The sequence below is a fragment of the Procambarus clarkii genome, chromosome 49, assembly GCF_040958095.1.
Source record: "Procambarus clarkii isolate CNS0578487 chromosome 49, FALCON_Pclarkii_2.0, whole genome shotgun sequence".
Classification (NCBI taxonomy): domain Eukaryota; kingdom Metazoa; phylum Arthropoda; class Malacostraca; order Decapoda; family Cambaridae; genus Procambarus; species Procambarus clarkii.
Window position 1 is genome coordinate 31,061,675 of NC_091198.1, and position 20,320 is coordinate 31,081,994.

The 20,320-nt window shown below is 38.9% G+C and overlaps 2 protein-coding genes across 3 annotated transcripts; one reads left to right on the forward strand and one right to left on the reverse strand.

Annotated features, from left to right (window-relative positions):
* Positions 1-3,896: 3,896 nt before the first annotated feature.
* Positions 3,897-13,233, forward strand: LOC138351366 (uncharacterized). 2 transcript variants are annotated; one of them, XM_069303159.1, is made up of 2 exons: positions 3,897-4,854; positions 5,349-12,603. In XM_069303159.1, the coding sequence occupies exon 2, from the start codon at positions 8,167-8,169 to the stop codon at positions 11,527-11,529; it is 3,363 nt and encodes a 1,120-aa protein (XP_069159260.1). In that variant the 5' UTR covers positions 3,897-4,854; positions 5,349-8,166; the 3' UTR covers positions 11,530-12,603. The 2 variants fall into 2 exon arrangements, 1 of the variants encoding a protein (XP_069159260.1); XR_011222454.1 differs by lacking the exon at positions 3,897-4,854 and adding an exon at positions 13,063-13,233 and having other exon boundaries at positions 5,150-12,568.
* Positions 13,234-13,951: 718 nt separating this feature from the next.
* On the reverse strand, positions 13,952-15,427 carry LOC123752149 (uncharacterized). Its single transcript, XM_045734213.2, has one exon. It carries the CDS (start codon positions 15,425-15,427, stop codon positions 13,952-13,954), a length of 1,476 nt encoding a protein of 491 aa, XP_045590169.2.
* Positions 15,428-20,320: the final 4,893 nt, after the last annotated feature.

Below are 20,320 nucleotides of genomic sequence, written 5' to 3' on the forward strand. Positions count from 1 at the left end.
ATGTGTGAGTAGTTAGAAGTCTGTGATTGCTCTGTAGAGAGAATTACAGAGATTTTCCTGTTTCTGTGAAATAGTATGGGAATTGAGAGTGAAGTGGTGTAGGGAGGTACTTGACTCTCCCAACGGTTTTACAGGGGGAGGGGAGAGAGAGTGGAGTGAACGTTGCCCCCCCCCCCCCCACATGGGAGACAATAAGCCACTGTCTTTTTAGGCCTCACCCCTCCTTGTGACGTCACAGGACGCCCGAGGGTGATGGAGAGAGGTGATTGGATCCGGAGCCGTGCCGGCTTCAAGCTGATTGGTCTAGGCATGGTAGTAAGGAGGTATGGGCATCTTGAGTTCCCTTAGCCCGCCAAATCTTCAGTTTGAATTGGGCGGCCAGGGAAAGGAGACGTGTTTGGGAGGAGGTGGCACCCCGCCACCTCCACCCCCTGTTAATCGCTTCTGTCGTCCAAATTACTCGATTGGTGGCACTCCTGCCATGAGGGGTTGTGTCAAGGCCTAATTAAGTGAATTGGGGCCAGGGATTTACGGAAGAAACAGTAAAAAGCTAAGAGACAGTTGACTGTGTGAACGCATGAGGCAGGCTGGCAGAGCCTCATGGTGTAACAGGTGTGTCGAGTATCCTGTCGAGTGGCAATGGACAATTGATGTTGGGCAGTGTACGCGTATGTGATATTACAGGCCCATGTTGGACTTGGCATTCCGCCAGGCTGCGTCAGTATGGGGACGCCGCCGGCCATTGTCACCACAGTGTAGAGCAAGGCAGGCTCAGCCGTGAGGGTACTCCTGTGGGCGGCACCCATGTGCGCGCCCGCCCGCGGGTGGAGGCCACCCACCCAGGCCAAACACCACCCCGCCCGCCAGCCCGGCCGGTGGGGTGTTATGACGTCATGCGCTACCCGTGGCCACCCAGGCCACCAGCACGCCAGCCACCCGTACCCACCCAGGCCACCCACCCAGGCCACCCCGCGCACCAGCTCAGCCCGGGTGGGGTGCTGTGACGTCACACGCTACCCGTGGCTACCCCCTTAGGGCCACGAGGTGGCCACATGCCTTGGCCACATGCCTTGGCCACTTTCCCGGGGCAGCCTAGGGCCACATCTTGTCAACGCATGAGGAGCAAGCAAGCTAAGTGTGGTAGTAACTTTGGTAATGAGGAAAAATAAGGGAAAGAGGGCAGTAGAAAGGAGCCGTGAGTACAATAAAAGTTGTTACATTGAGGAAGCAGCTGAGAGACAGCTGTCTGTACTGTCGTCCAGGTGACTGGTTGGGATGTACCTGGAGATGGATGTTGTACACGGTACCACACAAGTAGTTATATATATATATATATATATTTATATAAGTGTGTAGACTGACTAGAGTATGTAATCAGTCAGTGTAGAGATTTACCATATAAGTGATCCAGCCTGTCGATTCTATATAATCGTTCAGGCTGGATTAATGCCATAGAGTACCGTAAAATTATAATCATTAGAGGTAGACAGGGATGTCAGTGGGGACCCCTGAAGTCTGTGTAATTAGTTGCACACTAGCACACTACTTGGTGATTAATTTGCATTGATTATGTGAATGCCATTCCTATGTGTTCATTTGCATGTTTATGTACTGTGTTGTGTGGTAAGTCAGTAGGTGTGATTGCTGACTGATTGCCTAATGATGTCATTAGCATGTGGGGTATGCTGACGGCATCATTATGTTGCAGGTTTGTGCAGTGTTGTTATCAGTTTATACGATATTATTGCCCCAGGAACTGTGTTGAGGGTTTAAGGGACCTCTAGGATTATTCAGGGGAATTTTCAGTACTTAATGAGAGCAGGCAATTGATGGGTTAATTGCCTGGCTGAGGTATGTGTGTGTTCACAGTATTCCTTTGCAATCGGGTGCAAGTAAAAGAGGAGGGGCAGTAATATTAGTATACTTGTGTGTGTTGCACAACCGTGTGTTTTTATTGTGTGGGCACAGTAATTAGCGAGTTGCAGTAGCTGCAACCATATGTGGGCAGTGCTGTTATGATGTTGCATGCCATTGTAGTGTGACCTATGTAACGCTGGGGTTACTTTGTTTCTTTAAGTTGTGTTGAGGACTTAAGGATTCAGTGAGTTAATTAAGTAAAGGGGTAATTAACTGGATAAGGGGTGCACACTTAGTATTGTGGAGTGAGTGAGGGCTGTTATAAGAGAACAGTGTTGAGCGAGAATGAGATACGTCTCGGGAGCAATTAATTGTCCATGTGACAATTAATTGACCACTCTAGCTAATTATGTAATTAGCCTTCTCATCATGAATTCACGTAGTGGGAGAGGTTCTGTCAGAGTCTGTCAGTATTTGTGTTAACGTAATATGCTCGAGACTAATTACCTTTCAGGGGTATAGCAATTAGTGGCTCATGTTAATTAGTGGAGTAATTAACATTGGAGAGCTCCGGTGACTCGGTAAAGCGAGGTCATGGAGCTAGCATAAATCGTTGTATTAATCATATCCTGTCTGAGGACAGTGGATTATTGGCACATCTTGTTAATTAGGGTAATTAACTCCTTTCCCGTGAATTCACAGTGTTTGATGAGACCTGCATAGGCAGTGCGGAGTGAGACGTATTTCTGGATGATTAATTATCGGTCCTGGTGACAGTTAATTAATGGCTCAGTAATTAGTGCCCTAATTAGGGTAATTAACACACTAGTAATTTTTTGACACAGACTGTGGAGAAGCTACCAAGTTAGGGTAGGCTTAGTTAACGTAACTCAATGGGGATGTAATTAGTGGTCCATTTGACCTTAATTGAGAATTACTCACTGAATACTTGCAATCTTGAGGTTATCTTGAGATGATTTCGGGGCTTTAGTGTCCCCGCGGCCCGGTCCTCGACCAGGCCTCCAGCCCCAGGAAGCAGCCCGTGACAGCTGACTAACACCCCAGGTACCTATTTACTGCTAGGTAACAGGGGCATTCAGGGTGAAAGAAACTATGCCCATTTGTTTCTGCCTCGTGCGGGAATCGAACCCGCGCCACAGAATTACGAGTCCTGCGCGCTATCAACCAGGCTGCGAGGCCCCTGGAGGCAAGGAGTCAAGTGTGGTGTAATATGTTGAGTTATTGTTAACAAGAGAGAGACAAGTGTTAAAGATTAATGTAGAGTATCATCATGTTGTTGTCTAGTGTGAGACAATTGTTTGTGATTACCGTGGTTTTTTGTTGCTGACTGCTGCGATCAGTCAATTAACGTAATTAATCACTTCAGGCAATTTCTTTTGGTTGTCGTCTGGTGACGAGAGTAGAGTCATCTAGGGATCTGTGGAGCTGTGTCCCAGAATCCCGCCTTGCCTGTCTGTGTATCGGGTTACAACAGGGCAACTTCTTATTGGGAGTAGCAAAGAGTGTTCACACAGGGTTGTGATAGGGGGGAGTCACTGTTGGACTCCCGCCTAGTTATGTGGGTCTCTCCTGGGGGGCGGGAGGACCCCTAAGTTTGTGATTATAGTAGCTGTCAGGGAAACCGTGACACTATTGATTGCCTGCATGTGTCTGTTTCAGTGGATCCTTCATTTGTTCAGTTAGTTCATGTTGTCAGCCCGAAGTGTCAGCAAGATGGAGCCTGCTGTCACTTCTCGAGGGGCTGTTGAATAGCTGTGTTGCAAATGCCACTTGATGTACAATAACGTAATCATTCGCTGTGGGGTAACTTAGTCTGTGATATTTTTCTTTGTTTTGCAATATTGCGTCATCAGTGGGCACACCTGTGTTCAGGTTAGTTCAGTATGCAGCCTCACAGCAAGGGTTGCTATTTAGCTGTTTGTTATCGTGCCACTGGATTGACATTAACGTAATGTAAACTCGGTAATGTAGTAGTTAGTCTCTTGTTATTAACAAATTGTTATTGTGGGAAATTTTTACCCACCATATCTAATAATCATCTAAGAAATGTATAATTTCTATATCATATCTAAATCATATCAAAATCATATCTAAATCATGAAAAATTCATTATATAGCTTGATCCTGGATGACAATGGCACCATGAACACGTACGCAACAGGGGCCCTTTTGATGCCTACGTGACTTTGTACATGATCTTTCAAGGATCCAGAAGCTTCTAGAAGGACTTCTTAATTAAAAAACTATTGGAACATTGATTCAACATCCGGTAGGATTAAAAATCGAATCCTTAATAAGAATCAGTGGTACTTTCAAATACTACTTATAATCTTTAAATCTTATATCTAATTATATTATAATCACATCTTATCTTAATCATAAGTCTAGACTGTAAAAATAATCAATCAATATTCATAGAAGGCTACCGTGCTCAGAGAGCATGGCAGGGCGATGGGGGGAGAGAAGCGCCCACCAACAGCCCAGGGGGACTCCGCGTTTGTTTACAAATGAGTGAACAAGTGACTGATCCTTAGCGAACATTACCAGCTCAAGGACACCTTATCTAACATTTTTATCGCCAGTGAATACTCTCTAGAACTGGGGGAGTACCTGGACAATATCTACAAGGAAAATCCTAGAACATTCATAAAATAGAGTGTATAGTGGAGATCAGTGACACGGTTTCCTCCACCTTCATTCATAAACTTTTATCTCGAATCATTCTTCTGCAACTGCAGGATAATCACGTAGCAACGCTACCAGATCATCATACAGCAACGCTGTAGCAAAATATCGTGCCTAAACTCAACAAGAGAGTTAATCAGTCTGGCAAACTTGTCAGACAGGCACCCCGACTGGCAGAGAAGTATATTGAAGGTTATTTGGTATATGATTGGCCAATTGTATGCTTGTGTAGCTTTAATATCCTATAAATCTGTCTGTTGGTTAAAAAGCGAGGCTAAGCCTCACATTTCAGTAAGTTTATTAAAATTGTAGTGTAGCTGTGAATCTTATCCAAACACTGAACCTCATGAGTGTCCATTCTGTCAGAAAAGAATTCAGCCTCAATAAGTAAAAACCTCACAAGTGTCCACAGTCTTGGAAGAGATTCAGTCAAGCTAACCATATAAATTGAATATGTCTGCATATATATTTGAATATATAAATTAAGTTATCAATTGCTTGCTTAGTTAATTTTTAAGTTATCATATAAGTTCATTTAATTGAATATAATATCTAGTACTTAGTTAAGTGTTTAGACTACATTTAAGGTCATTTATTTATACTTTTACAATTTAATTTGTTGTTTATAGTATAAGTACATATTGGCTGTTAAGTTATGGTACTAGGTTAGACTATGTATGTTTAAATCTCTGATTTAAACAGAGCCAGTGTTCAGTCAGATAACTGAATTTATCAAATCTTATCCTTGTATAAAATACAAGCTGATGTGAGATCCCTGTCTACAGGTGGATTGGAACTTCTATCAACATAGTCATTCACCCCACCTGTCCCTTACAGCCCACAGTCTGTCATTAGGAAAAGAGGAATTAGGATTTACAACCCTAGCTAGAGATTTTAATTGAATTAATTTGCAGACAGTAAATTTTTAATTTAGTTCAGTACAAGTCCCTGGTAGTCTCCTCTTATATCAATCCCAGCAGGTTTTTCCCACATTAATGGTCCTTCGAACCTAGATAATAATGGTCCTTTGTACCTAGATATTTATGATCATTCGTTTACCGAATATTTCAATGCCAAATACATAAGAAACTTCTTGATTTTGCATTGGAATAATTCTTACATATTCTAGCCTAACCTAGCTATCAGCCAATATTTATCATAGCCATATATCTAAGTAAACAAATAGTTTGCAGTGGCTTAAGCCACCATATCCATTAACTAGTAAGCATTCATAACAAACTGATATTGTTTTGTGTTAAGAAACAACAGTACTTAAGTATATCAGTGTCACAGACACAACTGCATCTTAATCATAAATTACCAATTATCTACCTCATTGTGGTAACATTACATATATATTTAAGTGTATTATCTTGCATTATCTCTAATCTACTGATTTACAGAGCTGCTCATTACATAATATTCTTTAAAAAAGTGTTATCATCACTGTAAGAGCATTTCATTACAATCTATCTATAATCAACTATATCATACCCTATATTACAGGTAAAACCAGTAGACATTCTACTGTATTTTATCTAACAATTATTATGGTAACAGATTTTGTAATAACTTTGCAAAAATAGTGCCATTTACTATTTTTAAAAAATTATTACAGGATTTACCAACTTGGTGCATTCGTGCATTCGGGTCACAAATCAAATTATTACAGTACTTTTGATAATGAACACCTGCTACAACCAGATTCCAGGGAGGAAATGAAGGACGATCTTTGGAATCATTACCTAAGTAGACAGGAAAGCTCATTTATCAAAATACATTAACATCATACATATTTATCAGAAAAAAGAGAAAAATCTCGGAATCTCCAAAACTCGGAAAAGGTCAAAATGACTAACAGTATTCCACCAGCAACTGAAACAGAAAAGAAAAGGACACAAAGTGTTTAAAAAATCACTTGAATCTACAGCCTACAGACCATTTAAATCAGGTGATAGACAAATGTCATCATCACTTGGCTACAATAGTCTACAATTGGGGATTAAGACCAATCTTAATCTCACATCACAATCTGAAAGGCTAACAACACATTGACAATGTCAATACAAATATTATCATCCATCTAAGATAACTATCTTAATCCAAGAATATAGTCTTGATTACCTAATCTCATGCTTTCACTGGAGTGAAAGCAGCCTCAGAAAATCTGAAGTTAATCAAGCATCTCAAAGAGACTTACTTAATAGAAAAGGCAAAGCCGAGAAAAAAAAAGAAAAAGCAAAATGCTTCATCACATCATGAATAATGTAGATACACATTATTACAGATACAATTCATCCTTTAAGGAAATCCTTGGAGGAGTACAAGTGTTACATGCTTGTATCACCTACTTGCATGTAATTACTTACCTACAAGTTTTACATACTTGTAACAACATCTTATCACAAAGCCAAATCTTTGATGGACTTCAAGCTTACGTACAAAGATTACGAAGCCGAGGAAAACTTAGATCTCAAGAAAAAATCCCCAAAGGTGAATCCACGGACAAAAGCAAAAATGTCCAGAATGGCAGTCAAAAATCAAGACAACAAAACTCCTCTTCTGCAAAGTGGAAACAGAATAATGTTGGCTCTTATGCTATATCCCCCACAGTTAACAGAACTGTAGGAAACCAAGCTCCTAAGACAGATAAGACAAAAGGAGCTACAAGTGCCCCAAAATGTTTATTCTGTCAAGAAGCACATACCATTTATCAATGCACAGTTTATGAAGGCCGTGCCAGTCGAATCGATCGACTGAAATCTCTGAACAGGTGCATCCGTTGTCTACGGAAGCACGATACAAGTGAGTGTAACACTCCATTGCAGAACTGCCAATATTGTCATAAAAGTGTACATCACACAGCACTCTGTAGTGATATTAACACTCAATCCAGATCACAGACTTCCAATAATCAACCTGCATCTCAGGCAAAGCCCAAAGATGATAATACCACAACAGCCGTACAATTCTGTACAGTAATGAGCAATGTCAACGACTTGGATACAGAAATTGTTACAGCAGCCATATTGCCTACTGCACAGCTAGAACTATGCAATCAAGGAATTTGTATTCCAACTAGAGGCTTTTTTGATCAAGGGTCACAAAACCTTTATCAGTAAAAAGATGGCAGAAGATTTACAACTTAAATCTTCAAAGCAAGTATCTACATCTATATCAGGGTTTTTTACTAATTCTGGTCGTAGAACCTTTCCAGTAGTAAAACTCAATGTCTGTCTAGGTACATCCCAAAGGACAGTAGAAGCCATAGTAGTTGATAAAATTCCTACTGAAATGGAAGTGACTGGTCTGACAGCCACAATTAAATTCCTAAAAGAAAAAGGAATCCAATTAGCAGATCCTCTACTTGATTCTGACTACATAGGAGATATCGGAATCCTGATTGGAGCTGACTACTATCATCGATTCATTCTGGGATCAGAAGAATCTATGGGTATGAATATACTCAAATCAGCAGGAGGCATATTGATGACAGGACCTATACTAGATCTTGAACCTTCAACTCCTGAAAAATCACATCATACAGAAACTGTAATAGTGGCATGACTAGGCAAAGAACAGTCACCACTTAAAATCCCCCACATGATTGATGATGGATTAGAATCTGTACCTCAATTGTGGGAACTTGATGCCATAGGAATAATTCCTGAACAACCAAGTCCTGATGATGTCTGTGCATACAATCAGTACTTGGAAACTGTACAGTACTATGATGGACAGTACTGGGTAAGGCTACCATGGAAAATCAACCATAAAACCTTACCTACCAATTATCACATGGCTTATAGTCAATTTAAATCGCAACTAGCAAAGCTAAGAAAAAGGCCTGAGCATTTAAAACTCTATCATGAGATTATTGCTCAACAATTAAAGAATAAATTCATCGAAGTCGTGAAACATGACAATAAGCAAACAGGCCATTTTCTACCACACATGGCTGTAATGAGAGAATCAAAAACGACTCCTTTACGGATAGTTTTTAATTGTAGCTCTAAATCAGGACCCCAAGGAACCAGTCTAAATGATTGTTTGCAAACAGGTCCAAGTCTAACTCAGAAATTGTATGACATACTGTTGAAGTTTAGACTTAACAAATATGCGTATTCAGCAGATATAAGTAAGGCCTTTCTAAGAGTTGGCTTACAGGAAGAAGATAGAGACTTCACTAAGTTTCTATGGGTAGAGAACCCAGAAGATGTCAATAGTCCTGTAGTGACTTTCAGATTCTCTTCAGTTCTTTTCGGCGCGACAAGCAGTCCATTTCTGTTGCAAGCAACTCTAGATACTCATCTGAAGAAATCATCAAGTCCCTGTAAGACTGAAATCAGTCAAAATCTATATGTAGATAATTTTCAAGGGACAGTTAACAGTACTACTGAACTGTTACAATTATATCAAGAGGCCAACAAGGAGCTACAAGGTGCCAACATGCCACTACAATCTTGGGCCTCTAATAATGCAACATTGAATAATCAAATAGCAAGAGATTACCCTGAATATCACGTACCAGAATCACAAAAGGTGTTAGGTATGGATTGGGATTTAATCTCGGACACAATATCGATCAAATCTGTGCCAGTAAATTACAACATCACTACAAAAAGGGATTTGCTTTCACAAGTTAGCAAAGTATTCGACCCACTTGGTCTACTAAATCCTTTGACTATCAAGTGGCGTTTATTGGTGCAAGAAGCATGGAAGGCTAAGGTTGGTTGGGATGATCCACTACCAATCCAGTTACAAAAAGCTTGGATGGAAGTGGCTCAAGAACAAACTTTAGTTGAAAAGATAATCTTTCCGAGACACATAGTCGAGGAAAATGAGGAAGTATCACTACATGTATTCGCAGACTCGTCAGCCAAAGCTTTTGGAGCTTGTGCTTACTTAGTGACTTCTAATCAATCATATCTTATCACCTCTAAGGCCAGAGTCGCTCCATTAAAAAAGAGGACTTTGCCTCAGATGGAACTAACAGCACTGCTAACTGGAACACGCTTAGCAGTGCATATCAAACAAGTCTTGTCTACCATGAACATCAAAGATGTCATTATATGGTCTGACAATGAAGCTGTCTTACAATGGGTACGAAACGACAACTGTCCAACTCCATATGTAAAAAATCGCGTCTCGGAAATTAAAGAAATTTCCGCAGGCTTTCAATTGTTGCATGTACCAACAAAGGATAATCCAGCTGATCTCTTATCAAGAGGTATGACATTTAAACAGTTTGCAAAGGCAGATATTTGGTTTCATGGGCCTCGATGGTTAGTGAATGGTAGTTGGCCTGAACAAAAGCCACACGTCATTACGACACAAACCATAACTACCACCAGGCAGCAAGCTCAAATATCAGTCTTGGATTGTACTCGTTACTCCTCGCTCATCAAATTAATCAATGTAACACAGAACGTGTTTCATTATCTCAGGAAAAAAGGTATAAAATACACTTTTCCTGATGCACTTATCTATTGGGTAAGACAAGCCCAGAGAGAAACTTATGGGAATAACTATGAAAATCTTCCGCATAAGTTAAAACACAATCTCGGTCTGTGGATAGACCAAGAAAATCACAACATTCTGCGTTGTGGAGGGAGACTTAAACACGCAGATATCAATCTAGATACCGTGCATCCATGGCTTTTACCAAAAAATCATTGGATCACAAGGTTGATTGTGTTGCATACACATCAACAAATCATCAAACATGGAGGAGTGTTAGACACACTCACACAAATCAGACAGCAGTACTGGATTCCTCAGGGAAGACAGTCAGTCAAATCAATCTTGAAGAATTGCATGATATGCCGAAGGTACGATGCAAGAACTTGCTCTTATCCAGGGCCACCACCCCTGCCAAAGGAACGAGTGGTCCATCTACAACCTTTCGAAACGACAGGAGTAGATTATACAGGAGCAATATATCTAACAGGGACTGCAGATAAGCAGCCTATCAAGGCATACATCTGTCTGTTCACCTGTGCTACCACCAGGGCAGTACATCTAGAGGTAACACCCGATATGACTGCTCAATCATTTATTCAAGCTTTCCGCAGATTCGCAGCACGCCGATCATGCCCTAAGCTGATGATTTCAGATAACGGAGCAAACTTGGTAGCTGGAGAAGCGTGTCTACGGGAAATCTGTTCCCATCCTGCAGTTACTTCCACACTGGAACAGCGTCATTGCAGATGGAAATTTATCCCTCCGAGAGCCCCATGGCACGGAGGATTTTATGAACGGTTAATAGGAACTGTAAAAAGATCCTTGAGAAAATCTCTACACCGTCAGAAAATCAATCTTCAAGAACTCCAGACAGTAATCACGGAAATAGAATCAAGGGTGAATAACCGGCCGTTGACTTACTTGTCTGAGGATCCTACTCAACATGAGCCATTAAGTCCTGCCCACCTAATGTATGGAAGACTTCTGACTCCAGTACCATCTCTAGTGGATGATGAGATCAGAGATCCCTCATATGTGGGTCAGAGCGAGTTGGTTCAGGGGTATAAGCATCTGTCCAGCATAATCCAAAAATGGAATGATGTTTGGACAAAAGAATATCTTACATCTCTACGAGAACATCACTATGGGGCCAATGTCCCACATAATATATCTAATCTCCAATCTGGCGATATTGTCTTGGTAGACAGTGATGGCCCTAGGGCTGACTGGCCATTAGGTAAAGTTGTCTCAGTCCATCCAGATAGTCAGGGGATTTTGAGAATAGTCAAAATCCTGTCTAAAGGAACAACTTCCCTGAAGACATTGGACAAACTCATCCACATGGAATCAGTGAGCCAGCTGCAGTTAGATCCTGAGAGACCTCAAGACACTCTAACTCCACAAGACCCACAGACTCCTAACAGACACAATCGTCCACAACGGACAGCAGCACAAAAGTGCAAGCAAAATTTGCACTTGTATTATCAATCCAATGGAGAGTAAATAAATACATATGGTTACTATTGTCCTAAGTATTGGACTCTGTGCCAGTTCTCTCCCTCTGGAAGATGTGGGAAATTTTTACCCACCATATCTAATAATCATCTAAGAAATGTATAATTTCTATATCATATCTAAATCATATCAAAATCATATCTAAATCATGAAAAATTCATTATATAGCTTGATCCTGGATGACAATGGCACCATGAACACGTACGCAACAGGGGCCCTTTTGATGCCTACGTGACTTTGTACATGATCTTTCAAGGATCCAGAAGCTTCTAGAAGGACTTCTTAATTAAAAAACTATTGGAACATTGATTCAACATCCGGTAGGATTAAAAATCGAATCCTTAATAAGAATCAGTGGTACTTTCAAATACTACTTATAATCTTTAAATCTTATATCTAATTATATTATAATCACATCTTATCTTAATCATAAGTCTAGACTGTAAAAATAATCAATCAATATTCATAGAAGGCTACCGTGCTCAGAGAGCATGGCAGGGCGATGGGGGGAGAGAAGCGCCCACCAACAGCCCAGGGGGACTCCGCGTTTGTTTACAAATGAGTGAACAAGTGACTGATCCTTAGCGAACATTACCAGCTCAAGGACACCTTATCTAACATTTTTATCGCCAGTGAATACTCTCTAGAACTGGGGGAGTACCTGGACAATATCTACAAGGAAAATCCTAGAACATTCATAAAATAGAGTGTATAGTGGAGATCAGTGACACGGTTTCCTCCACCTTCATTCATAAACTTTTATCTCGAATCATTCTTCTGCAACTGCAGGATAATCACGTAGCAACGCTACCAGATCATCATACAGCAACGCTGTAGCAAAATATCGTGCCTAAACTCAACAAGAGAGTTAATCAGTCTGGCAAACTTGTCAGACAGGCACCCCGACTGGCAGAGAAGTATATTGAAGGTTATTTGGTATATGATTGGCCAATTGTATGCTTGTGTAGCTTTAATATCCTATAAATCTGTCTGTTGGTTAAAAAGCGAGGCTAAGCCTCACATTTCAGTAAGTTTATTAAAATTGTAGTGTAGCTGTGAATCTTATCCAAACACTGAACTTCATGAGTGTCCATTCTGTCAGAAAAGAATTCAGCCTCAATAAGTAAAAACCTCACAAGTGTCCACAGTCTTGGAAGAGATTCAGTCAAGCTAACCATATAAATTGAATATGTCTGCATATATATTTGAATATATAAATTAAGTTATCAATTGCTTGCTTAGTTAATTTTTAAGTTATCATATAAGTTCATTTAATTGAATATAATATCTAGTACTTAGTTAAGTGTTTAGACTACATTTAAGGTCATTTATTTATACTTTTACAATTTAATTTGTTGTTTATAGTATAAGTACATATTGGCTGTTAAGTTATGGTACTAGGTTAGACTATGTATGTTTAAATCTCTGATTTAAACAGAGCCAGTGTTCAGTCAGATAACTGAATTTATCAAATCTTATCCTTGTATAAAATACAAGCTGATGTGAGATCCCTGTCTACAGGTGGATTGGAACTTCTATCAACATAGTCATTCACCCCACCTGTCCCTTACAGCCCACAGTCTGTCATTAGGAAAAGAGGAATTAGGATTTACAACCCTAGCTAGAGATTTTAATTGAATTAATTTGCAGACAGTAAATTTTTAATTTAGTTCAGTACAAGTCCCTGGTAGTCTCCTCTTATATCAATCCCAGCAGGTTTTTCCCACAGTTATGTTATAGAAAACAGTCTTTGATGTCAACCCTTCAACCATATTATTCTACCATATTTCTGCATATTATTAAATGTTGATGTGATCTTGATAAGGCGGCTGTTCTTGGGAATTCGAATTCCAATTCATAGCGCCACTTCAAATATAATATTTGATTGTGAGAACCCGTCGGTTACCCTTTATTAGTTTAACGTCCTGTTTAACTAGGAGGAGCCAGCGGCCTATTGTGGACAGGTTTTCACCCTTGGTGGTGGAGGCCTGGCGGTTTGCTCCCGCTTTTCCTTTTTTCTACTGGACTCATGCTTAACTGCCGTGAGCAGACTTTAAACTTGTAGTACACCTCCTAAGGGAGGTAAGCGTAGAGAAAAATCTCACAGGCGAGTGCTCTTTGTTCGGTTGTGCCATTTTGTTTTGCCTTCCGTTTGTTATGACGTGCTTTACCTGTTGTACGTGTTTGTTCTTTATGTTTTGTTTGGTATGTATTGTGATTGTACTGTTATGTTCCCTGTTGTGCCTTTGATGTATGTTTTGTTTTATGACGGTTTTGTTTTGTGATGTTACTGTGCTTGCTAGTTTGCCATTGTATTCTACTTTGTGCCTTGTTGTATGCTGTATTTTTCTATGCCTTTATCATGTTTGTGGTTTATTGTGAAATGCTGTCGGCCCTTCTGGCCGGTGGTCTATTGTTTTCTTTTGTTCTGTTCTGTATTCTGTGTTGTTTTAATTGTATTTAAGTTGCATGCTTTGCATGTAAAAATAAAAATAAAAAAAAAAACTTCAAATTCTTGAGGTCCAGTATCTGCTAGGAATCCTGATATGTTCAATGTCACCTTACACAAGGGTTTAAGTTTCAGCTGGTTAGCTGCTTGTTGAGTGATGAACGTTCTCTGGGATCCCTGGTCGAATAGACCTCTTGTAGTGATTTTAGAATTCTTACTATTTAATTGTAGTTGTGCAATAGGTAATACAACATTATTACGAGACTTGGTGTTAAGCACCTTAACCTCCTGTCGCACCTTACAACACTGCACAATGGTGGAAGTATCCTGTTCCACCTGGAGTTTTGGTGATTTAGGCCTATCAACTCCACACAATGCTGAATGATGTTGATCCTGGTGGCACCTGTTACATATGTGTAATGGGGTGGTGCATGTATTAGGATCGTGTTGCAACAAACACCTGGTGCACTTGTGCAATTCCGTGAGGCGCTTTATCCTAGAAACGCGATCAGGAAAGTTTTGACATTGATAAATTGTATGACGTTCTTGGCAAAAGAGACAGCATCTCCTTCCTGTAGTAGATGTAGGAGTCACTAACTTGGGTGACTTATGGGCTACAGGTTTACAAGGGCTGATAGTGTAGGTACCTACTGTAGTATTCTTCCATCTTGGAGTGGAAGTAGCGGTTTTAGATTTATTAGGCTGTTTGGAGGTAACTTTGGATTTGACTAGTTTGTCATTGGCTGATTTGTCAGTGTCAGATATTATTTTCTCATGAGCTCTCAGTCGATTAACGGTTATCCTTAATCCCTCGAAAATTTCATCTAAGGATAGGATATCTGTTCTATAATGGGAACAGATGGATGCTAGAATCTTCTTAGCAAACTTACTCTGTATTTCTAATTTCAATACCCAGTCTGCTTTAGGTACATCTGCTTTGACACCTAGAACTTTAATTAGAGACTCAACCTGGAGCCTAAATTCTTGTAGAGCGTCAGGTGTTGTATCTGGTGTAGGTATCGCTCTTAACTTATAATAAAGATTAGCAATAGCAATTTCTTTATTGCTGTAATTAACTTCTAGTAACTGAATAGCAGAATCGTAGTCCTTATCACCAGGAATTAGGTGTTCGACAACTGCTTTTGCTTTACCCTCTAGGGTACTTTGCAAATAGAGGAATTTATTAGGCTTGCTAATAGATTTTTTGGAGTTTATTAAGGAGTCGAATGTTTTCCAATAGCATTCGAAATTTTCATCATCTCTACCATGGAAGTGAGGAAGATCAATTGTAGGAAGACGAACTTCCTGGAGTGTTTCCTGTTCATTAGTTTCACTCGTAGTCAGAGTATTTTGAGAAACTGAGTTGCTCTGCAATTTTTCTAGAGATTGTGTTAATCTATTTAGATAAACTTGGGTACCCTCATCAAACTTCTCCATCTCGACATGGAAGGTATCTAGTTATCCGGCTCAGCATTCTGTTGCATGAGGACTCTGAGATAGTCATCTGCAGCTTCATTTGTTCTTTGCAACTTTTGCTTGGCCGTCTCTATGAGGTTTTCTAATACTTTGACTGTGGCACCTGATTGTACCAGCTGATCACACTTATTCAACTGTCTAGTCACATGGCCTTTGTGATTCGTGTATGATCTAAAGTATAGTAAGCAGTTGCTGGACATTTCTTCTGGTGCACTGCCTGTGGACTTTGGCTTAGGGGACATCTATGCTCAAATCCGAAAAATTTCGAAAATTTACGAAAAATTCTGAAAAATACTACAACGTTCTGGCAACACTGTGGTCAAACCGTTTTATGTTATCTTGAAAAATAACGTAATTAAGAGTCAAATTTCCCGCTGCAACTTTCGTGAATCCGGTTCTCGCGGCCTGGGTGCGCCGTGGGGTATTGTGTCTTACGTTGTAGAAGTCTAATATTTCGTAATAGCATGGAAAATAACGTGTTATGCATAAAACGAATATAAACTCACTCATTGGCAACAGTCTCGTGTGAGAGAGGGGTGGGCTTGCTGGCTAAGTCAGTCACTCTTTGTGTCCCTTAGCTGGTGGATCTATCGTGGACGCGCTCTCACAATTTGTGCTATTTTTACTGCAAAATGCCATACAAAACGAAGATGAGGAAAACTATGAAAGCTGAAAGCATGCTAGCTGCCCGTAGAAGATGCGAGCTGGCCAGAATCCGTAGATTACGCACTTTGACGAGTGAAGATCGAGGCGGCCACTCAGCCGCAAGTGTTGCAGCCCGCTGCCCCCCCCCCCCACAACCCCACCCTCTGCCACCGCACATTTTCCACCTTCTACTCCAGGTCTTGCATCTGCTACTCCAAATCTAACTGGACTGGTACTTGAACAAAAAGGACAAGGATATGCAGAGACCAACGAGACGCACAACCAAACCAAGAAAGGCCCCTGAGGGAGCTGACCCCAGCTATGGCGCAGGTGCCTACTAGTGCCACTCCAGTGCCACCTTGAGGACCCATATTTCTGACCAATTATATTAGGTTAGTATGTTTTAGTGTTATATTGTGATATTACTTCATAAATATTTGTACATATAAAACTGGTGGCAAATATAAAAAAAAATTATTTATCAGCCGATCTGCATGGAACTTGCACACCTTACTGAACCCATGCCTATCTACAAGGGTGCAAATTTTTAATGATATTGGTCAACATCAACCTCAGCTAAAGGTGGCTGAACTTTAACCTCCGTTTGTGCAGGTAAATATTTTACAATTTTATCTGATTTTACAGACTTTATTTATTATTCAATTTACATGAAACTTGCACATTATATGTAGAGTTTATGCCTCTAAAACATAGTGGTGGCTTTTCTTTCTACGTAGATTTATTGATTTTATAAATATTTATAAATATCATATTGTTGCATAGGATTTTTGGGAAATTTACAAAATCTGTATTATTGCACTAAATACATCTGGGATAAAAATCTATCAGACAAATCTTTATTATACGGTAAGGTCATAGCTAAGTGTCATAGAACTGATTTCGGTTCACAATTGTGGGCTGTGAAATGATTTGAACATTGTTGAAAAATTGTCTAAAAAAACGTTTTTATTGTTTTTCTCCCTCTCTATTTAGGCTGCGATGCTGAAACTTGGCCCAGTTGCAGCACCTTCACATGTATCAGGATAATAAATTTTCAATGCCCTACAACAACTTTTAATTTTCATCTAGCCAACCATGGCTAGCCAAGTTGATGCCATGGTTTGGTAATGAAAATAACTGGGGTACTGATTCATATATACGTGGAACCAGTATGGTTATTAATAGCCTAATATCTGGTTCTTAATTAGGCTATGTGAATCCTACCTTACGTAGAGGTACCTAATAGTAAACAGCTAATATTTGAGTGGTATTTATAGTGTCTACAGGAATTCCTCTGCTTAGCTCCTCATTATCAGCTTTGGATGGGTAGTGACACTTCAATAACACTCAAAATGTACACAGTAAATATATATAATAAGATATAGAAAACACAATTTGTGTAAAATAATGATAAGTCCTACCCTGACTTGGGTTTGCACAATAATAAATGTTGACTAGATTGTACTGCCTGGTACAATGCTAGTCTACTAATAATCCTACCTATCTAGGTTGGCTAGTAATAATGAGTTAGGCTAGAATTGTACACTAGTAAGTACAATTCCAGTCTAAGCATTCTATTCTACATGGATTGGCATAAAATGCTATAATACTACTGATGTGCAGATTCAGGATAGTGCTATGTTTTAGGCTTTTTATAATTTTTGAGTTATATAGAGTATATACAAGTGATTATATATGTGACAAGTATTCTACTACTACGAATGATTATATATGTGGCACGTATTTTACTGCCGCAATTCTATATGTGTGGCAGGTATGCTGCCTTAAATTCTATGAGACAGATATGCTGCCGTAAATTCTATGAGAGTGGCAGATATGCTGCCCTAAATTCTATCCTAGCACCTAATAATACTCCCTAATTAAAGAGTATAATGTTATCAGGGATGAAAAATTATAATTGAATTGTAGATAGTCTAACTTCTGGCTATATTCTACTAATTATAATGTTAAATGTGGTTCATCCGGTACGAAGTTGACCATAAATATATGGGCTCTGAGAACCGGTGAAAATTCTAATATTAACTCTGCATCGTTGGATCTCAAACAAGATCCTTGTTCGTAGGACCATAAAATATGTGGGGAATTCTGGCTCCAGTATAATACTGATAAAATGTATAATTTTAAGAATGCAAAATAATGGTTAATTCTAAGATAGCTCGAAGGACCAGAATGAATAATGAAATGAGAAAATCAGTGGCTTATAGATCTATGATTATAAGTGAATAAATTCTATTAAGCATTGACTGTAAATTAAATTAGAAATGTAAATTGGAGCTATATATTTACAGTAAGTCATTATACATTATTGGTAGATATTATCGCTAATGCATAACAGTTTGATCAATGGAGATATTACAGAGTCATAGCGTAGCTTCTGTTTATTATTAGTCTTCACAATACACTACTTGTTTCTTAATCTTATATGTCATTTATCTACTGGAAGCGAAATATGGATACAGTGCAAGGATTTCAGGTAATTATCCATGGTAATAAGATAGGTTGCCATATCATACAGAGTGAGCTTAGATTTATCTCTAAATGGCTCAAATTTACTACAATCCAAGATATAGTGTTCGAGTGTGTGTCCCTGTCTTTGTCCACACACTTTACACTTTACTTCATCTAGATCCCTATACAAGCCGAACTGTCAGAGATACTTGTAGCCAAGTCTTATACGAGCTGTGACAACATCTGTTAGTCTACTGACTTTGTTTCTTGCCCCATACACATGTTTTACTTAACACATTTCATTGTGATGAACAATGGACCTGCTAGTTCCAGTTTGCACAGTTCTACTTTCTTCAAATCCATCCAGGAGTTCTCGTCTAATGACACTTAAGGGACCTATTTGATAACTCAAGATTTCGTTCAATACTGTCTTTATTTACTGCAGCCTTAGCAAGGGCGTCAACTTTATCATGTTCCTGCAGGCCAATGTGAGAAGGAATCCACAACATTTTTATATTTACCTTCTTGGTAAGTATTCTTATATATCTACGTCTAGCTTCCAAGACAAGCACGTTATTATTTGATTGCAAACTGTTTATTGCTCGTAGTGAGGAAAGGGAAGCGGAAATAATTAAGCTGTCTACTTCAGTGTTGTCAATAATTTCGAGTGCTACCAGTATTGCTACCAACTCGGCTTGCATTTATTAATTACCCAGTTACTAATTCGGATATTCCTTTGAATTGTGCTGCCATCGGGCTGATGAGCAATAACAACACTTCCTGCCCTCCCTGTAGCTGTATTGAGTGGTCCGTCAGTGTATATGGTCTGTGCTATGTTGTTTTCACCTTGTATATTGTGAATGTGTTCTATGGTGCTTAATCATTAAGTAAGATAATTTTATATAAATTTTCCACTCGTCATGTGTTAAGGGGGCGAGGGCTTAGGGGTTCCAACGCCAGTTTGAGTTAGTATCTGAGAACCGTCCCTAGAGACAACTGGCCTGATAAGTCATCCTTGTTTTGTTCTTTATCTTGTCGTAGTAGATTTTATTTATCTTTGGGTGCTGCCTTATTATAATTATCTTAGTGTGCCATTATATTACTTGAGATATATGAGTATATATTAATATATTATTTGAAATATTATACATATATATATATATATATATATATATATATATATATATATATATATATATATATATATATATATATATATATATATTATACATATATATATATATATAACTGAAAACTCACACCCCAGAAGTGACTCGAACCCATACTCTCAGGAGCAACGCAACTGGTATGTACAAGACGCCTTAATCCACTTGACCATCATGACCGGACAAAATGAGGTGATAGCCTAAGCTATTTGAACCACCCCACCGCCGGCACTCGGATAGTAATCTTGGGCATAGCATTTTACCAAATCACCTCATTCTTTGAGGCACACGTGAGGAACACAAATTTTAATTTGCATATATATATATATATATATATATATATATATATATATATATATATATATATATATATATATATATATATATATATATATATATATATATATATTTATATATATATGTATATATATATATATATATATATATATACATATATATATATTTATATATGTATATTAGTATATTTTGGTAGCAGTCTTTCCTGTAGACATATATTATTAAATATGACCGAAAAAGTAAGATTAATAATTCTAACACGAATTTTCTCTATCTT